This window comes from Salvelinus alpinus, chromosome 2 (assembly GCF_045679555.1).
Source record: "Salvelinus alpinus chromosome 2, SLU_Salpinus.1, whole genome shotgun sequence".
NCBI classification, from domain to species: domain Eukaryota; kingdom Metazoa; phylum Chordata; class Actinopteri; order Salmoniformes; family Salmonidae; genus Salvelinus; species Salvelinus alpinus.
The window spans coordinates 111919363-111935504 of NC_092087.1; the positions used below are offsets into that span (position 1 = coordinate 111919363).

The following is a 16142-nucleotide window of genomic DNA, read 5'->3' on the forward strand; positions in this document are numbered from 1 at the left end:
AGGAACTGTGTCTAGAGTGATTTCCTGTTGTTTTGACACCTCACTAGAAGACTAGAATAACTAGCAGCTGACTGCCCGGTTCAACATCAGTTCACTGTCTCACCTCATACTGTATTGGAGCAGCAGCAGCTGACTTGATCGTTGATGCTAATCAGCATGTTTTGAATCTGAGAGTAAATAGAGCCGACTACAACTCTAAAAATGAAGGGTTCAACTGGAGTTGTTCTCAGATCCCCTAAGAACCGTAGGGTTCTTGGTCAATGAAAAACAGCCCCAAAAGGTTCTTCAAAGAACTTGTTAGAAGGTGGGTTCATCGAGGAACCTCCGTTGTTGCTGGACTTCTTCCGGGAACTTCGCAATTACAACTGAAATCGATGGTGACAAGTTTGGATGCGACAACAAGTTAAAAAGGTTAAGTTGGGTTGATGTTTGGCTCTGAATATGTCTCGAAATAATTTATTATAATAATATAACATACTAATAATGAATAACGAAGACAATGATGGTTTTCTGTGAATATCTTCCATAACGTTACTATAGTTAATTACCGTAAATATTAGAAAACCGGTTTTGACCGTCGGGGTTGTATGAGCTACAGTACAGTACCGTTATCTAGCTAGCTAACGTTATGTCCTAACTAGGCAGAACTAGGTTTGGATTATTTCCCTCAACTATATTCTTTCCCATATATTGTATATCGTTTCCATAAAGCCAACATGGCTTTACACTCATTAACGTAAGTTTCCAATCTAGAGCAGTTCTCTCTTTTGTGATAATGAACTAGCTAACGTTAACTAACTAACTAAGGACGGTGACCTGTCCAGACGAGGTGTTACAACGAACTGAATCGTCAATGGAGGTCTTCCTCTTTATATAACCTGCTACAGCATGCAATACTATTAACTCACAAGGGGGCATAACGTTACATGTACAATACTATCCCATTTTGGAAATGTTACATGTACAATACTATCCCGTTTTGGAAAGTTACATGGACAATACTATCCCATTTTGGAAACGTTACATGGACAATACTATCCCATTTTGGAAACGTTACATGGACAATACTATCCCATTTTGGAAACGTTACATGTACAATACTATCCCATTTTGGAAACGTTACATGGACAATACTATCCCATTTTGGAAACGTTACATGTACAATACTATCCTATTTTGGAAACGTTACATGGACAATACTATCCCATTTTGGAGACGTTACCTGTACAATACTATCTCATTTTGGAAACGTTACATGTACGCCCCCTTGTGGAGGGAAATTAATATCTTAGATGGTAGCTGTAGATGGGATTCAAATGCATAATGGTATTAATACAGTGTCTAGACTACCTCTTTTGTATAAATGCCCTTCAGAATCCAAACACAGTATTGCCACGCCACAAAATGTTGCGTATAATCTTTCAAGTCAGCCTGATAAAATATAGAACAATTTGTGTACAAAGATATCTTGAAATGTGATATTAGGCCTGTATGGCAGTACTGTTACTGTATGGCAGTACTGTATTGGCTAGTGCTTTCTCCAATATGTTCTTCTATTTTACATTACGTTGTATGTCGATGCCATTTATCTTTCAATATTTATTTAATATATATACATATATATTGATGCTTGTAAGACTATTCTTTGACACATTTTCTCTTCCTTTTGAAATTCTTATAGGACAGAACATGGACACAATGCAATTGGGATCAAGACGGAGGTACAGATCTGTTGTAGGACAGCTGCATTTGAAGTGTACATTTAACCTACATAGCAGTCAATACAAACTGAAATCTATTAGCATACAAATGTGTACAAATGATCTTTTCAGATCTTCTCATAAATGAATCAAGTCCATGGAATGGATATAGACAAAAAGATAATTCAAGGACTATCAGAGGTCGAGAGACGAGGCAGGGGTGAGGACATCATCCTGCTATTTTGACAGTCCCTGAAGGACAATACAGAAGAGGGATTTGCTCTTATTCCTTCCCTTTCTCTAATGTATTTTGTAATAAAATTAGCAAGTGTAGTAAGATCATTGCTTTACTTTACTAGGACTGGAGACCACAGCAGTGATTCTGCTCTTTCCCTACCTCTTCAATGAGGACCCGAGTGGCCTTTATGTCCTTGACAAGGTATGCCTATGCACCAATCATCTGTTTCTTCATAAACATAGGTGTGCATGCTGATATAAAACTACAGCTGAACATTTGTTATGTTCTTTGTTAATTGTATGTGTATTAATCTTTTCTTACTTTTGTTGACACAGATTTCACCGCTCTTCACTCCTTTACTGCACATCGGCGGAAATCCATTTCTCCGTGAGAGTGAAATCCCGCTGGCCTTTGATGGGGAGAACATCCACGCCCTTGAGGACGTCCCCATGGGACTTGGGGCTCTGCTAGGGCTGTATTTTCTATTTTCCCTTAAATTTCCCCAAAATGTCAGAAAAACACTTATGTTGTTAAGTTACTGTGTTCTGGGGAGAAGAGAAGTTGGGGTGAAGTTACCAGGGCCGGTCATAAAGATGGCAAACTTCCTAACATAACTAAGTGGATACGATATACACACTAAAGCTGAAAAATCTGTATTTAGCATCAAGTCTACAATATTGTTAGTTTACCTATGATTCATTTTTAATGTATGTTGTTTTTATTGTACATCACTATTTTATATATTTTAAATATCATGAAAAGCACTATACAAAGTAAATGTATTATTTATTATGGTCTGACATGTCTGCAGAAATGTTGCAATTTTGTAATGTGTTTAGTTTGGTAAATTGTTTTGCAAATATTAATTCACATTTGTGGTGCCACTAAATAAACAATTCATTATTTTAATCAATATTGTTATTAATATTATTAAAATATGTTTTTACAATGGAGGGAGGGTGGACAGGGAGTTTAAAAAAGGACCCCCAAAAGGTTCTTTGAGGAACCATGATAAGGGGTTCTTCAAAATAACTTTTAGGGTTTCCCACAAAAGGTTCTTTGAATAACTTTTAGGGGTTCCCTCCACTGTTTCAATTTGAAGAACCCCTAAAGGATACTCCAGGAACCTTTACTTTTTAGAGTGTATATTGATGAAAGTCACCTTGTCCCAGAGACATTTACATAGTTATACACAGCCCGATTTGGGATGACTATTTTGTGGTGAAATAGCGGCCACAACAGAGAGACCTGATATCGCCCATAATTCGACGTCCTTGGACATCACGTGCTGAGTGGGTATGACCAAAGTTATTCTGTTTAGCTGCACTTTGTAGTACATTTTTACACGATAATAAATGTTTCTGATGCCACATAGCCCGTTTTCAAAGGGAGTGGTTGGTTTTTCCGTGCAGTCGCTATTTAGCTTTTTGTCTGAAAGTATTTTCTCAACTGCGATACCAACTCCAGTCAGCAGATGGCGATGTGCGTCTTTCAGGTGATTCTGCCACTGTGACGTATAATATAGAAGACGGGACTCTTCTTCAACATCAACAGCTTCAGCCACCTTGGTTCACTCTAACTTTATGGAAAAAGGTTTAATTAATACATCTAGCAACTCCTCTCATACTGGGAATAATTACAGGTGCACCTTACTAGCTTATACTATATCATACATGGTCTTAACTAGTAAACACAGATTCTAGTTTTCATCCAGTTCACATAGATAGCTGGCTCGGCCCTCTTCACACCTCCAAGGTGTCCCCTCACAGAGGAATACACACTCAGACCCTACGAGGCTTTTCTAAAAACTCTGCTTGTTTCGCTCACCTTTTTCTTTAACTACGTTTGAGATGTGGTATCCACTCGGCTCACTGCCTCTCAGATCAAAGGTGGGTCCGTTCCCGAAGTTTGGTTTCCTGAGATTCCAAGTTTGAGGGATCCCTTGTGTACCATTTACCCAGGTCGTCAGGTGCCAGGCCATTTACCCAGGTCGTCAGGAGCCAGGTCATTTACCCAGGTCATCAGGAGCCAGGTCAGTTACCCAGGTCGTCAGGAGCCAGGTCAGTTACCCAGGTCGTCAGGAGCCAGGTCATCAAGTGAAGATTAACATCCCCATCGCCAAATGTGGTGGTTAACTTCTTTAATATCAAATGAGGAGAGAAACTTATCACACAAGTCAGAGTTATTCTTAAACTAAATCTTTATTCACTTATTAATAAGGGAGCAGGTCAATACAACGTACACATATAAAGTGAATCAATTGAGTGCTCTACGATAATGATGGCTGGTCGACCCACAGGACAAAGGTCTTTTATAGCCAAGATACACCCCTTTCAACCTACATGACCAACAATAGACGTATAGAACGGGTCACAAGGTTTAGATTTGTATGAGAGATAGTTATAATTCTCAGCAGACAGTATCTGCTGTAAAAACAGTACTCTTTGTGTAGAGACCAGGTTCTGGCCCTGAGGTCATCTCTCCCTGGTACCATAGACAACAGAAACATTCACGTCCTACGTGCTTCCCCACAAGCTTCTAGAACTCTCGTCTTCCTAAAACTCACTTGCTTCTAGAACTGTCGTCCACTTGGAACGAGCCCAAACAAAACTCATCTCCAAAAACAGAAAAACATGCAGTCAAAATAAGATCCATGGCAACTCACTGGCTAAACGCAAAACTTTTTGACTGCCAACCTTGAGACAATCAGAAACCAAGTTGTCCTTACCATGGGCACAAGCACCAAAAACGCTGTTGTTTTGACAAGTAGCAATAAACTACTGATATCGATTAGGGGGGAAATTAGGCTGTATGTAATATGGAAACTAACACAACTAAAAAAACACATGGAAATGGGAGATATCTTTAACCTCACTGGTGTGTAACAGGGACAAATGTTTAGGCTTCTACATTGTGACATCATTAAAATACTCCTACTACAATGTTAAAACATTCTACATTGTGACATCATTAAAATACTCCTACTACAATGTTAAAACATTCTACATTGTGACATCATTAAAATACTCCTACTACAATGTTAAAACATTCTACATTGTGACATCATTAAAATACTCCTACTACAATGTTAAAACATTCTACATTGTGACATTATTTCATTGATATCATGAAACAACTCCTTGTATTTGATGTTTAATCAGAGATCTTTAATCAGAGTATCTCTTCCCCTGTGTGTGTACGCTTGTGTATATTCAGGCTTTTTGACCAAGTAAAACTCTTCCCACATTGATCACAGTTATATGGTTTCTCTCCTGTGTGTGTTCTATGGTGTATAGTTAGATAGCCAGATGTAGAAAAACTCTTCCTACATTGATCACAGCTATATGGTTTCTCTCCTGTGTGTGTTCTCTGGTGTGCAGTCAGATGGCTAGATTTAGCAAAACTCTTCCCACATTGATCACAGCTATATGGTTTATCTCCTGTGTGTGTTCTCTGGTGTGCAGTCAGATGGCTAGATTTAGCAAAACTCTTCCCACATTGATCACAGCTATAAGGTTTCTCTCCTGTGTGTGTTCTCTGGTGTGCAGTCAGATTGCTAGATGTAGTAAAACTCTTCCCACATTGATCACATGTATAAGATTTCTCTCCTGTGTGTGTTCTCTGGTGTATAGTCAGATGGCTTGATGTAGTAAAACTCCTCCCACATTGATCACAGCTAAAAGATTTCTCTCCTGTGTGTGTTCTCTGGTGTATTTTAAGTTCTGATGAAGATTTGCAACGTTTCCCACAGTCAGAGCAGCAGTGAAATTTCTTCCCTGTGGGTCTCTGCTGGTGTTTCTTGAGGAGTTCTGATCTGGAGAGACTCTTCTCTGCCTCTTCAGCATCATGATGTTGTCGAGGCTCCCCAGAGGATCCACGATAGTCACATCTCTCTCCTGTGTGAACAACAAGGTCAGACAGATGGTTAAAGGCCCACAACAGCAGAAATCCACTGTGTATTTGAGGTAAAAGGTGATGCCCAGAGGTCTGTTAAATTATTTTACAATCGTCTTAAGACAGTCAAACCTAAGCAGTGTGCCAGATGACCTTTGATCTCCAAAAAAGGCCCCTTTATGTGTTTGCTAAAATTGCGGCACGAGGGCGATGCACACACAGTTTGATTGCAGAAACACCTCCATGCTAATGAGGAAACCACTAGTTATGGATGTAGTATATCTGCTAATGAGGAAACCACTAGTTATGGATGTAGTATATCTGCCTGGAACAAAAATGGTGAGCAAAGATTTTAGTTTTCCACAATGTATTCTGAATATTACTGCGCAAGATCAGGAGTGCTACTGAAGGAAACTCACATTAAGCTCTGTGTCTATTCACTAATTCACCACCGTGGGGGAAAACTCAGGGGATTTCTCATAGGCTGACAGCAAAAATAGCCTCCATTTATAGGTTTCTTATGAGTGCATTTCACATTACTTTGGATTATAACTGTAAAGCTCGTTTGAATCTCCTGCTTAATATGTTTGTGTTATTGTCGCAAATCAACTGCTTTATACTTATAAAACACTTCAACCAGTAAAATGCTCTTTAGCTAGCTTTGCCATCAGCCTGAAACTGAGGGTTTGTACATTAACTGTTTAACAAATTGGCCCATAACTTCACCTAACAACAAGATAGACCTACTGTAGGACCCATAACTTCACCTAACAACAACATAGACCTACTGTAGGACACTTAACTTCACCTAACAACAACATAGACCTAGGACTATAAACAACTTAATAATTCAGGTGAAACATGGAAACTAAAATGTCTTTGTCATGACATTTCATAACCTGATCGCCAGATAATTTTGTGAATAATCCCACTAGGCTACTCTGTAATGTGATGTCATTCTAAATGTCCTTAATAAAGGAAAATAGCTCTGTGTGTTGTACAATAGCCGATCCATCAAGGAACAGTTCTCTACACATTATGAGCTAAATATCTCTGTGTCCAAACAGACTAACGAGACTCTACAGTAAATCAAGCAGACAATAACAATAACATTATAAACATCAATTTGTTAGGGATGTTGGATCCAACGTGGAGCACGGCATAACTGTCTTTACCAGAGTAATGAATGAAGAATCACTTTGGTTGTTGTTGCATGTCGTGATGTTTGTCATTTGACTGTGATTCATAAAATTATTTCCTGGATCAGCTGATGATAGTCACATGTTAGTTGAACATGTGACTGTAACAAAACAGCATTATTACAGTATTAAGAATTATGTGATTATTGATTATGTAATTATTGAAGAACCGTGTTATAACTGTAGTATCCAGTATAACTGTAGTATCCTGTATAACTGTAGTATCCTGTATAACTGTAGTATCCTGTATAACTATGTATAGTTATAACTGTAGCATCCTGAATAACTATGTATAGTTATAACTGTAGTATCCTGTATAACTGTAGTATCCAGTATAACTGTAGTATCCTGTATAACTGTAGTATCCTGTATAACTGTAGTATCCTGTATAACTATGTATAGTTATAACTGTAGTATCCTGTATAACTGTAGTATCCTGTATAACTATGTATAGTTATAAATGTAGTATGCTGTATAGTCTGGGAGGAGGTGAAACCACTCAGGCTTATTTGATGTGATCTAATGTTTTGATCATCTAGTTTTCCTTACAAGCATTCAGTCACCAAAGGGGGTTCGGTCATTCCTTTGTTTATATACTGTCTCATTGACAAAAATATTTTGGATTATTTGTTTACATCATTCCTTTGTCTCGACCCAGTACACAGTAAACGTACCGAGGTTCTAATGTTGCCAAGGAGACACATTGTATTATTTATTTACAGTTTGGAGGGTTGGGGGTCTGACATCCAGGAGACACATTTGATTATTTATTTACAGTTTGGAGGGTTGGGGGTCTGACATCCAGGCGACACATTTTATTATTTATTTACAGTTTGGAGGGTTGGGGTCTGACATCCAGGATACACATTGTATTATTTATTTACAGTTTGGAGGGTTGGGGGTCTGACATCCAGGCGACACATTTTAGTTCTAATGGTGCCGTTCTGTTATTCTTTTCAGCTTCTTTTTCCAAGCATCTTACATTACTCTGAGACTAGTTATCCTGGGATCTTACATTACTCTGAGACTAGTTATCCTGGGATCTTACATTACTCTGAGACTAGTTATCCTGGGATCTTACATTACTCAGAGACTAGTTATCCTGGGATCGTACATTACTCTGAGACTAGTTATCCTGGGGAATAGTTTCAATACATTTGCAAAAAACCTAAACCTGTTTTTGCTTTGGCATTATGGGGTATTGTGATGTCATTATGGGGTATTGTGATGTCATTATGGGGTATTGTGAAACATTTTAGAATAAAGGGATGCACCGATATGACATTTTTGGCCAATACCGATATCCAATATTTTCCTTACCCCAAAAAACGATACCGATAACCGATATTAAAATTTTTAGAGGCCTTTTAAGCATTCTAGTACAGCATTCTAATAGTTAACACACACACGGACGCAGCGGTCTAAGCCACTGCATCTCAGTGCAAGAGGTGTCACAACAATCCCTGGTTCGAATCCAGGCTGTATCACATCCGGCCGTCATTGGGATCCCACAGTAGTTGTCTATTATTGGTGTAGAGAGGACGACAAAGGAGAGGGAACCCACAGATAGATAGGAAGATAGAAATTATCATTATTACTAGAAAATATTCATTTAAAATCCAGGAATTTTACAACTTTAGCTCTCTAGGTCAAGCCAGTAGGATACAGTAGGTTGTATCTCTCTAGGTCATGCCAGTAGGTTACAGTAGGTTGTATCTCTCCAGGTCATGCCAGTAGGCTACAGTAGGTTGTATCCAAGTGGTTGTATCTCTCTAGGTCATGCCAGTAGGCAACAGTAGGTTGTAACTCTCTAGGTCATGCCAGTAGGTTACAGTAGGTTGTATCTCTCTAGGTCATGCCAGTAGGCTACAGTAGCTTGTATCTCTCTAGGTCATGCCAGTAGGCTACAGTAGATGTATCTCTCTAGGTCATGCCAGTAGGCTACAGTAGGTTGTATCTCTCTAGGTCATGCTAGTAGGTTACAGTAGGTTGTATCTCTCTAGGTCATGCCAGTAGGCTACAGTAGGTTGCATCTCTCCAGGTCATGCCAGTAGGCTACAGTAGGTTGTATCCAAGTGGTTGTATCTCTCTAGGTCATGCCAGTAGGCTACAGTAGGTTGTATCTCTCTAGGTCATGCCAGTAGGCTACAGTAGATGTATCTCTCTAGGTCATGCCAGTAGGCTACAGTAGGTTGTATCCAAGTGGTTGTATCTCTCTAGGTCATGCCAGTAGGCTACAGTAGGTTGTAACTCTCCAGGTCATGCCAGTAGGTTACAGTAGGTTGTAACTCTCTAGGTCATGCCAGAAGGTTACAGTAGGTTGTATCTCTCTAGGTCATGCCAGTAGGCTACAGTAGGTTGTATCTCTCTAGGTCATGCCAGTAGGCTACAGTAGATGTATCTCTCTAGGTCATGCCCGTAGGCTACAGTAGGTTGTATCTCTCTAGGTCATGCTAGTAGGTTACAGTAGGTTGTATCTCTCTAGGTCATGCCAGTAGGCTACAGTAGGTTGCATCTCTCCAGGTCATGCCAGTAGGCCACAGTAGGTTGTATCTCTCTAGGTCATGCCAGTAGGCTACAGTAGGTTGTATCTCTCTAGGTCATGCCAGTAGGCTACAGTAGATGTATCTCTCTAGGTCATGCCAGTAGGCTACAATAGGTTGTATCTCTCTAGGTCATGCTAGTAGGCTACAGTAGATGTATCTCTCTAGGTCATGCCAGTAGGCTACAGTAAGTTGTATCTCTCTAGGTCATGCCAGTAGACTACAGTAGGTTGTAACTCTCTAGGTCATGCCAGTAGGTTACAGTAGGTTGTAACTCTCTAGGTCATGCCAGTAGGTTACAGTAGGTTGTATCTCTCTAGGTCATGCCAGTAGGTTACAGTAGATTGTAACTCTCTAGGTCATGCCAGTAGGTTACAGTAGGTTGTAACTCTCTAGGTCATGCCAGTAGGTTACAGTAGGTTGTAACTCTCTAGGTCATGCCAGTAGGTTGTATCTCTCTAGGTCATGCCAGTAGGCTACAGTAGGTTGTAACTCTCTAGGTCATGCCAGTAGGTTGTAACTCTCTAGGTCATGCCAGTAGGTTGTATCTCTCTAGGTCATGCCAGTAGGTTACAGTAGATTGTAACTCTCTAGGTCATGCCAGTAGGCTACTGTAGGTTGTATCTCTCTAGGTCATGCCAGTAGGTTACAGTAGGTTGTATCTCTCTAGGTCATGCCAGTAGGTTACACTAGGTTGTATCTCTCTAGGTCATGCCAGTAGGTTACAGTAGGTTGTAACTCTCTAGGTCATGCCAGTAGGTTACAGTAGGTTGTATCTCTCTAGGTCATGCCAGTAGGCTACAGTAGGTTGTATCCAAGTGGAAACAATTATCAAACCAATGTGGAAAGTGTCGAATTTGGTCAACAACAAAATTAATGGCTTATTTGCTACGTGAGGTTTACTTGATCTAACAGAAGTTTCGTAATGTTTAAGTTGTTATGTGGACACGTGACATACCGACAACTTTGATAAAAACATTATAGGAGTTGTCTCCAGATCGCTATGCATATTAATGCTAATAGCTTAGCATCTCTCTCCATTGAATACAGGCGGTGCATATTCATGCTAGTAGCGTAGCATCTCTCTCCATTGAATACAGGCGGTGCATATTCATGCTAGTAGCTTAGCATCTCTCTCCATTGAATACAGGCGGTGCATATTCATGCTAGTAGCGTAGCATCTCTCTCCATTGAATACAGGCGGTGCATATTCATGCTAGTAGCTTAGCATCTCTCTCCATTGAATACAGGCAGTTGACGTCAACAACCCTCATAGAATATAAACAATAGATTACAATAATAAGATGTATCCACCAATCCAAAGAAAGGATAGGCGGGAGCTAGACAACCCGCAGTGAAGCTTTGTGGACAACAACTCCCCTTGTCAGGGCGGAGAGACATCTTGTCAGTATATCCATAATCTTTGGTGTAGCCAACCCAACTCTCACATGGCACTATTGGGGGGCACGGTGTGTAGTAAAACATCACTACATGAAAATCACTACATGCCGTGCCCCCCAGTCTGCGGTCAGCAGAAAGACCCTTCTCAAATATATATGTTAAGTCACTTTTTGGAAACGGAACTGAGAAAACAAGGGGTAGCTTGTTCTCTACGTCGTCTGATTCTAGACATATCAGTCATCATCCTGGGCCCTCCGTTGAAGAGGTATTGACGAGCCAACTCTGAATATCCAAAGTTAAAAACGAATTTAAGGTGGTACTTACTGGTGTTAATCAGATCTCCTATCTCCTCCTCTTCATCTTTCAATGTGACAGTTATCTCCCCTTCATTCTTCACTCCAAAAACTGCATCCTCCTCTTTCTCTTCCTCCTCTTCTTTCATTGTAACATCCTCCTCCTCTTTCACTCTGAATGCGTCTTCCTCTTCTTTCACTGAAACGTCTTTCTCTTCTTCTTTCACTGTAACAGCCTCACCCTCTACTTCTATTTTTACTGTGATATCCTCTTCTTCCTTCTCCTCTTTCACGACAATGTTCAGCCCCAGAGCTTCTTTCTCCGTCCAGCAGACCTCCTCTTCTTTAACGAGAGGGGAGATGTTTAGTGAGCTCATGTTCAGGGATGTTAGCTAGCTAGCTATCATTAGCGACTAGGCTAGTGCTAATTTAACCAGCCAGCTACTATAGCTGACTAATACAAAATAACGTAATATTAAATTATATAGGTTAACAACTAGATACGACCTAAGTGTGTCGAAAACACAGTAGCTAATATACACCTAAAGCGTATAAATAGCTTGAATCTTTCGGCTATGTTGGCTAGCAAGCTACCGAGGTGGTTGACGAGCTGTTTATGAAGAACCGTCCACTAGATTATACGTCACGCTGGCAGCGTCGCCTGAAAGACGCACATCGCCGTCTGCTGACTGGAGGGGAAACGCAGTTGAGGATCATATTTTATTTTCAGACAAAGATTATTTTAAATGGATTTAATTAAATAATACTATTATATTGAGACATACAAAGACAGGAATGTGTTGATTGATTAGTGCGAATAAAAATTGTTTACCACAGCATATTTAAGGCAGTTTCATTAAGTTATATTACATCTAAATTAGCAGCTAGCTACTGTAGGTCTATACTGCTCCTACATGGTGTAACAATACATCATATAGATGTATATAATGAACAGACTAGGTCTATACTGCTGCTACATGGTGTAACAATACATCATGTAGATGTATATAATGAACAGACTAGGTCTATACTGCTCCAACATGGTGCAACAATACATCATGTAGATGTATATAATGAACAGACTAAGTCTATACTGCTCCTACATGGTGTAACAATACATCATGTAAATTTACACTACCATTCAAAAGTTTGGGGTCACTTAGAAATGTCCTTGTCTTTTAAAGAAAATCAAAATGTTTCTTTTATTTACCTGTTTTTGCTTTGTCATTATGGGGTATTGTGATGTCATTATGGGCCAATGTGATGTCTTATGGGGTATTGTGATGTCATTATTGGGTATTGTGTAGATTAATGAGGGAAAAATGATTGAATCAATTTTAGAATAAGGCTGTAATGTAACAAAATGTGGAATAAGTGAAGGGGTCTGAATGCTTTCCGAATGCATTGTATATATAGGGGCAGTACTTAGTGACATCACTTCATGAAACAGGAGGTACAAATATATAACATAGTTTCACAGTATCAACATTCAATGTGTAAAAATATATGACCAAGCTGGAAGAGGAAACGCCAGCCCAGCCACAATCCTAGAGGTTCACTGATGATCAACCTCCTCCTTCACATCTGACTCCTGATGATCAACCTCCTCCTTCACATCTGACTCCTGATGATCAATCTCCTCCTTCACATCTGACTCCTGATGATCAACCTCCTCCTTCACATCTGACTCCTGATGATCAACCTCCTCCTTCACATCTGACTCCTGATGATCAACCTCCTCCTTCACATCTGACTCCTGATGATCAACCTCCTCCTTCACATCTGACTCCTGATGATCAACCTCCTCCTTCACATCTGACTCCTGATGATCAACCTCCTCCTTCACATCTGACTCCTGATGATCAACCTCCTCCTTCACATCTGACTCCTGATGATCAACCTCCTCCTTCACATCTGACTCCTGATGATCAACCTCCTCCTTCACATCTGACTCCTGATGATCAACCTCCTCCTTCACATCTGACTCCAGTGATCAATCCAGAGCGTCTTCTTTTTTGGGGAATCCCGATGGACGACGTCATCGAATAGGACGTCATCACCACAACCGCCCACAAGTTAATTGTCATTCAGGTTATTAATGGGAAGAACATTGGCAATATGTCCTGTCTGGTAACTTGTCTCGTTCAAAGGATTTACATTGGCAGGTGCACAGAGAGAAACCCCATTAAAAAACTCAGTTGATCTTAAACTGCGGAAACACTTTTGGAAGTCTTTAACTGCATCAAAGTCTGTGGCCTGTGATGTTGGGACAAATGATAGTCCCTTATTATACAAGAGACAAAATTCACAAATTTCTACAGCACAACGGCAGAGTCATGTCTTCAGTGTAAAACTAACAATGACTCAATAATCCTTCTGGGAATGTTATGACGTCATAAAGTTATGGGCGGATTTAGAAAGTTGGCTGTCAGAAGTACAGTTATACAATGTAAAATTACTTTTAATCTGTCTGTCTGTATATTTCAAAACATGGCATTTGAGGGTGCAGTGAGATACCCCAGAGTTGGACGATACGTTTCTCATAAATCATCTTAAATATTATACTTAATTAAACCTGGAAATCAACCAATACTCTGTTGTTAATTCAATAGAAAGGTCAAATGCTTTATTATCTAAAAGTTGAAAGTGAGTTGGCAACGGAGAGAAAAAAAATGGTGCTGATGAATGCGCTGGCTGTGTTCCAGTGGGTCTGGGCAGGTGTGATGTAGTTAATGAAGATGGAGGTGTGTTCCAGTGGGTCTGGGCAGGTGTGATGTAGTTAATGTTGATGGAGGTGTGTTCCAGTGGGTCTGGGCAGGTGTGATGTAGTTAATGTTGATGGAGGTGTGTTCCAGTGGGTCTGGGCAGGTGTGATGTAGTTCATGGAGATGGAGGTGTGTTATAGTGGGTCTGGGCAGGTGTGATGTAGTTAATGGAGATGGAGGTCTGTTCTAGTGGGTCTGGGCAGGTGTGATGTAGTTAATGGAGATGGGGGTGTGTTCTAGTGGGTCTGGGCAGGTGTGATGTAGTTAATGGAGATGGAGGTGTGTTCCAGTGGATCTGGGCAGGTGTGATGTAGTTAATGGAGATGGGGGTGTGTTCTAGTGGGTCTGGGCAGGTGTGATGTAGTTAATGGAGATGGAGGTGTGTTCTAGTGGGTCTGGGCAGGTGTGATGTAGTTAATGGAGATGGAGGTGTGTTCTAGTGGGTCTGGGCAGGTGTGATGTAGTTAATGGAGATGGGGGTGTGTTCTAGTGGGTCTGGGCAGGTGTGATGTAGTTAATGGAGATAGAGGTGTGATGTAGTTAATGTTTGTATGATGTTGTCGTTTGTATGTTTTGTATTGTTTATAAAAAGATAAAATAAAATATTTTTCCCAATGCAAAGTTACACCTCACTGTTCTATTTTTGGAGTTATTACATTAAACCAATCAGAATTTAGAAGAATGCCAAAGTCAGGTGTAAAGTAAAATGGAGGACCAGCCCATTCCCTATGATGTAAACTACAACAGAAATAACTTCAAATGTAAAGAGATTTCTGGCATCAGGACAAAATGTGATTCAGAGTCACCGAATATATTTTAAGTATTTTAATTAAACTCAAACGATAAACGGTAAATGAAATTCTCGTATATACGGGTTCACTGTATCACCACCATGTCCAAGCACCTTGAGCGCTTTTCTTTGTCCACATCTGGTTGCTGGGTAGAGTAGCTCCGTCTTGTGTCTCCCCTTGATTCTTCACTCAAACAATTCCTAATATGGTACTGAACAGTCTCTCAACCCCCCTGGTTGGCCTAGAGTGATGCACCCCTCCCCTCTCCAGACTGACCACAGCTTTTATGGCCTGTGTTGGTCAGTCCTTACACATCTGTATTGTTTGTGTGTGTGTAACAAAACAATATTCATCTTCAAACAATATGCTAACAGGCTATAGTGCATAAACATAAATCCTAACAAAATGTAGAACTTCAAATTAAACCAATCGTTTGCACAACATGTGAGGAGGAGGATCAAGGATGTGATTTAAAGTAAACCAACGTTTTGAAAATACAAAACGCCATCTAACCAAATATCAAAGAATGTTATCTTAGCCAGCCAGCTAACATTAGCTAAATGCAGTTATCTTAGCCGGCCAGCTAACATTAGCTATATGCAATTATCTTAGCCGGCCAGCTAACATAAGCTATATGCAGTTATCTTAGCCGGCCAGCTAACATTAGCTATATGCAATTATCTTAGCCAGCCAGCTAACATTAGCTATATGCAGTTATCTTAGCCAGCCAGCTAACGTTAGCTATATGCAGTTATCTTAGCCTGCCAGCTAACGTTAGCTATTTAGCCAACTAGCTATTAGCCTAACCAGCGTAGCCAACCAGCTAACGTTAGCTATTTAGCCAACTAGCTATTAGCCTAACCAGCGTAGCCAACCAGCTAACGTTAGCTATTTAGCCAACTAGCTATTAGCCTAAAAAGCGTAGCCAACAGCTAACGTTAGCTATTTAGCCAACTAGCTATTAGCCTAACCAGCGTAGCCAACCAGCTAACGTTAGCTATTTAGCCAACTAGCTATTAGCCTAACCAGCGTAGCCAACCAGCTAACGTTAGCTATTTAGCCAACTAGCTATTAGCCTAACCAGCGTAGCCAACCAGCTAACGTTAGCTATTTAGCCAACTAGCTATTAGCCTAACCAGCGTAGCCAACCAGCACCGAGACCATTTAGAACCAAACTAACAAAACCTAAACGTGTTTGCAGATCAAAAGATCAGAGACAAACAGAATGATGGGAGAAAATTAACCTTCAGAAGTCATTGATCAATGCTGATAAAGTGACACACTGCTTCAATAGTAATGAGTAGTTATTTATGATGTA

General features: G+C 40.2%; 3 protein-coding genes across 4 annotated transcripts in view; 1 reads left to right on the top strand and 2 right to left on the bottom strand.

Annotated features, from left to right (window-relative positions):
* The window catches only part of LOC139548585 (zinc finger protein ZFP2-like), a 158408-nt gene that overhangs the window by 107354 nt on the left and 34912 nt on the right, over positions 1-16142 (bottom strand). The gene's annotated exons all lie outside the window — the stretch shown is intronic.
* The window catches only part of LOC139549743 (gastrula zinc finger protein XlCGF17.1-like), a 627316-nt gene that overhangs the window by 31967 nt on the left and 579207 nt on the right, over positions 1-16142 (top strand). The gene's annotated exons all lie outside the window — the stretch shown is intronic.
* Positions 4083-16142, bottom strand: part of LOC139549460 (zinc finger protein 664-like) — a 38793-nt gene continuing 26733 nt past the window's right edge. The window contains exon 2 of the mRNA XM_071360001.1: positions 4083-5834. Coding sequence (XP_071216102.1) covers positions 5110-5834 — 725 coding nt within the window. The 3' untranslated portion in view covers positions 4083-5109. The remainder of the gene's footprint in view (positions 5835-16142) is intronic.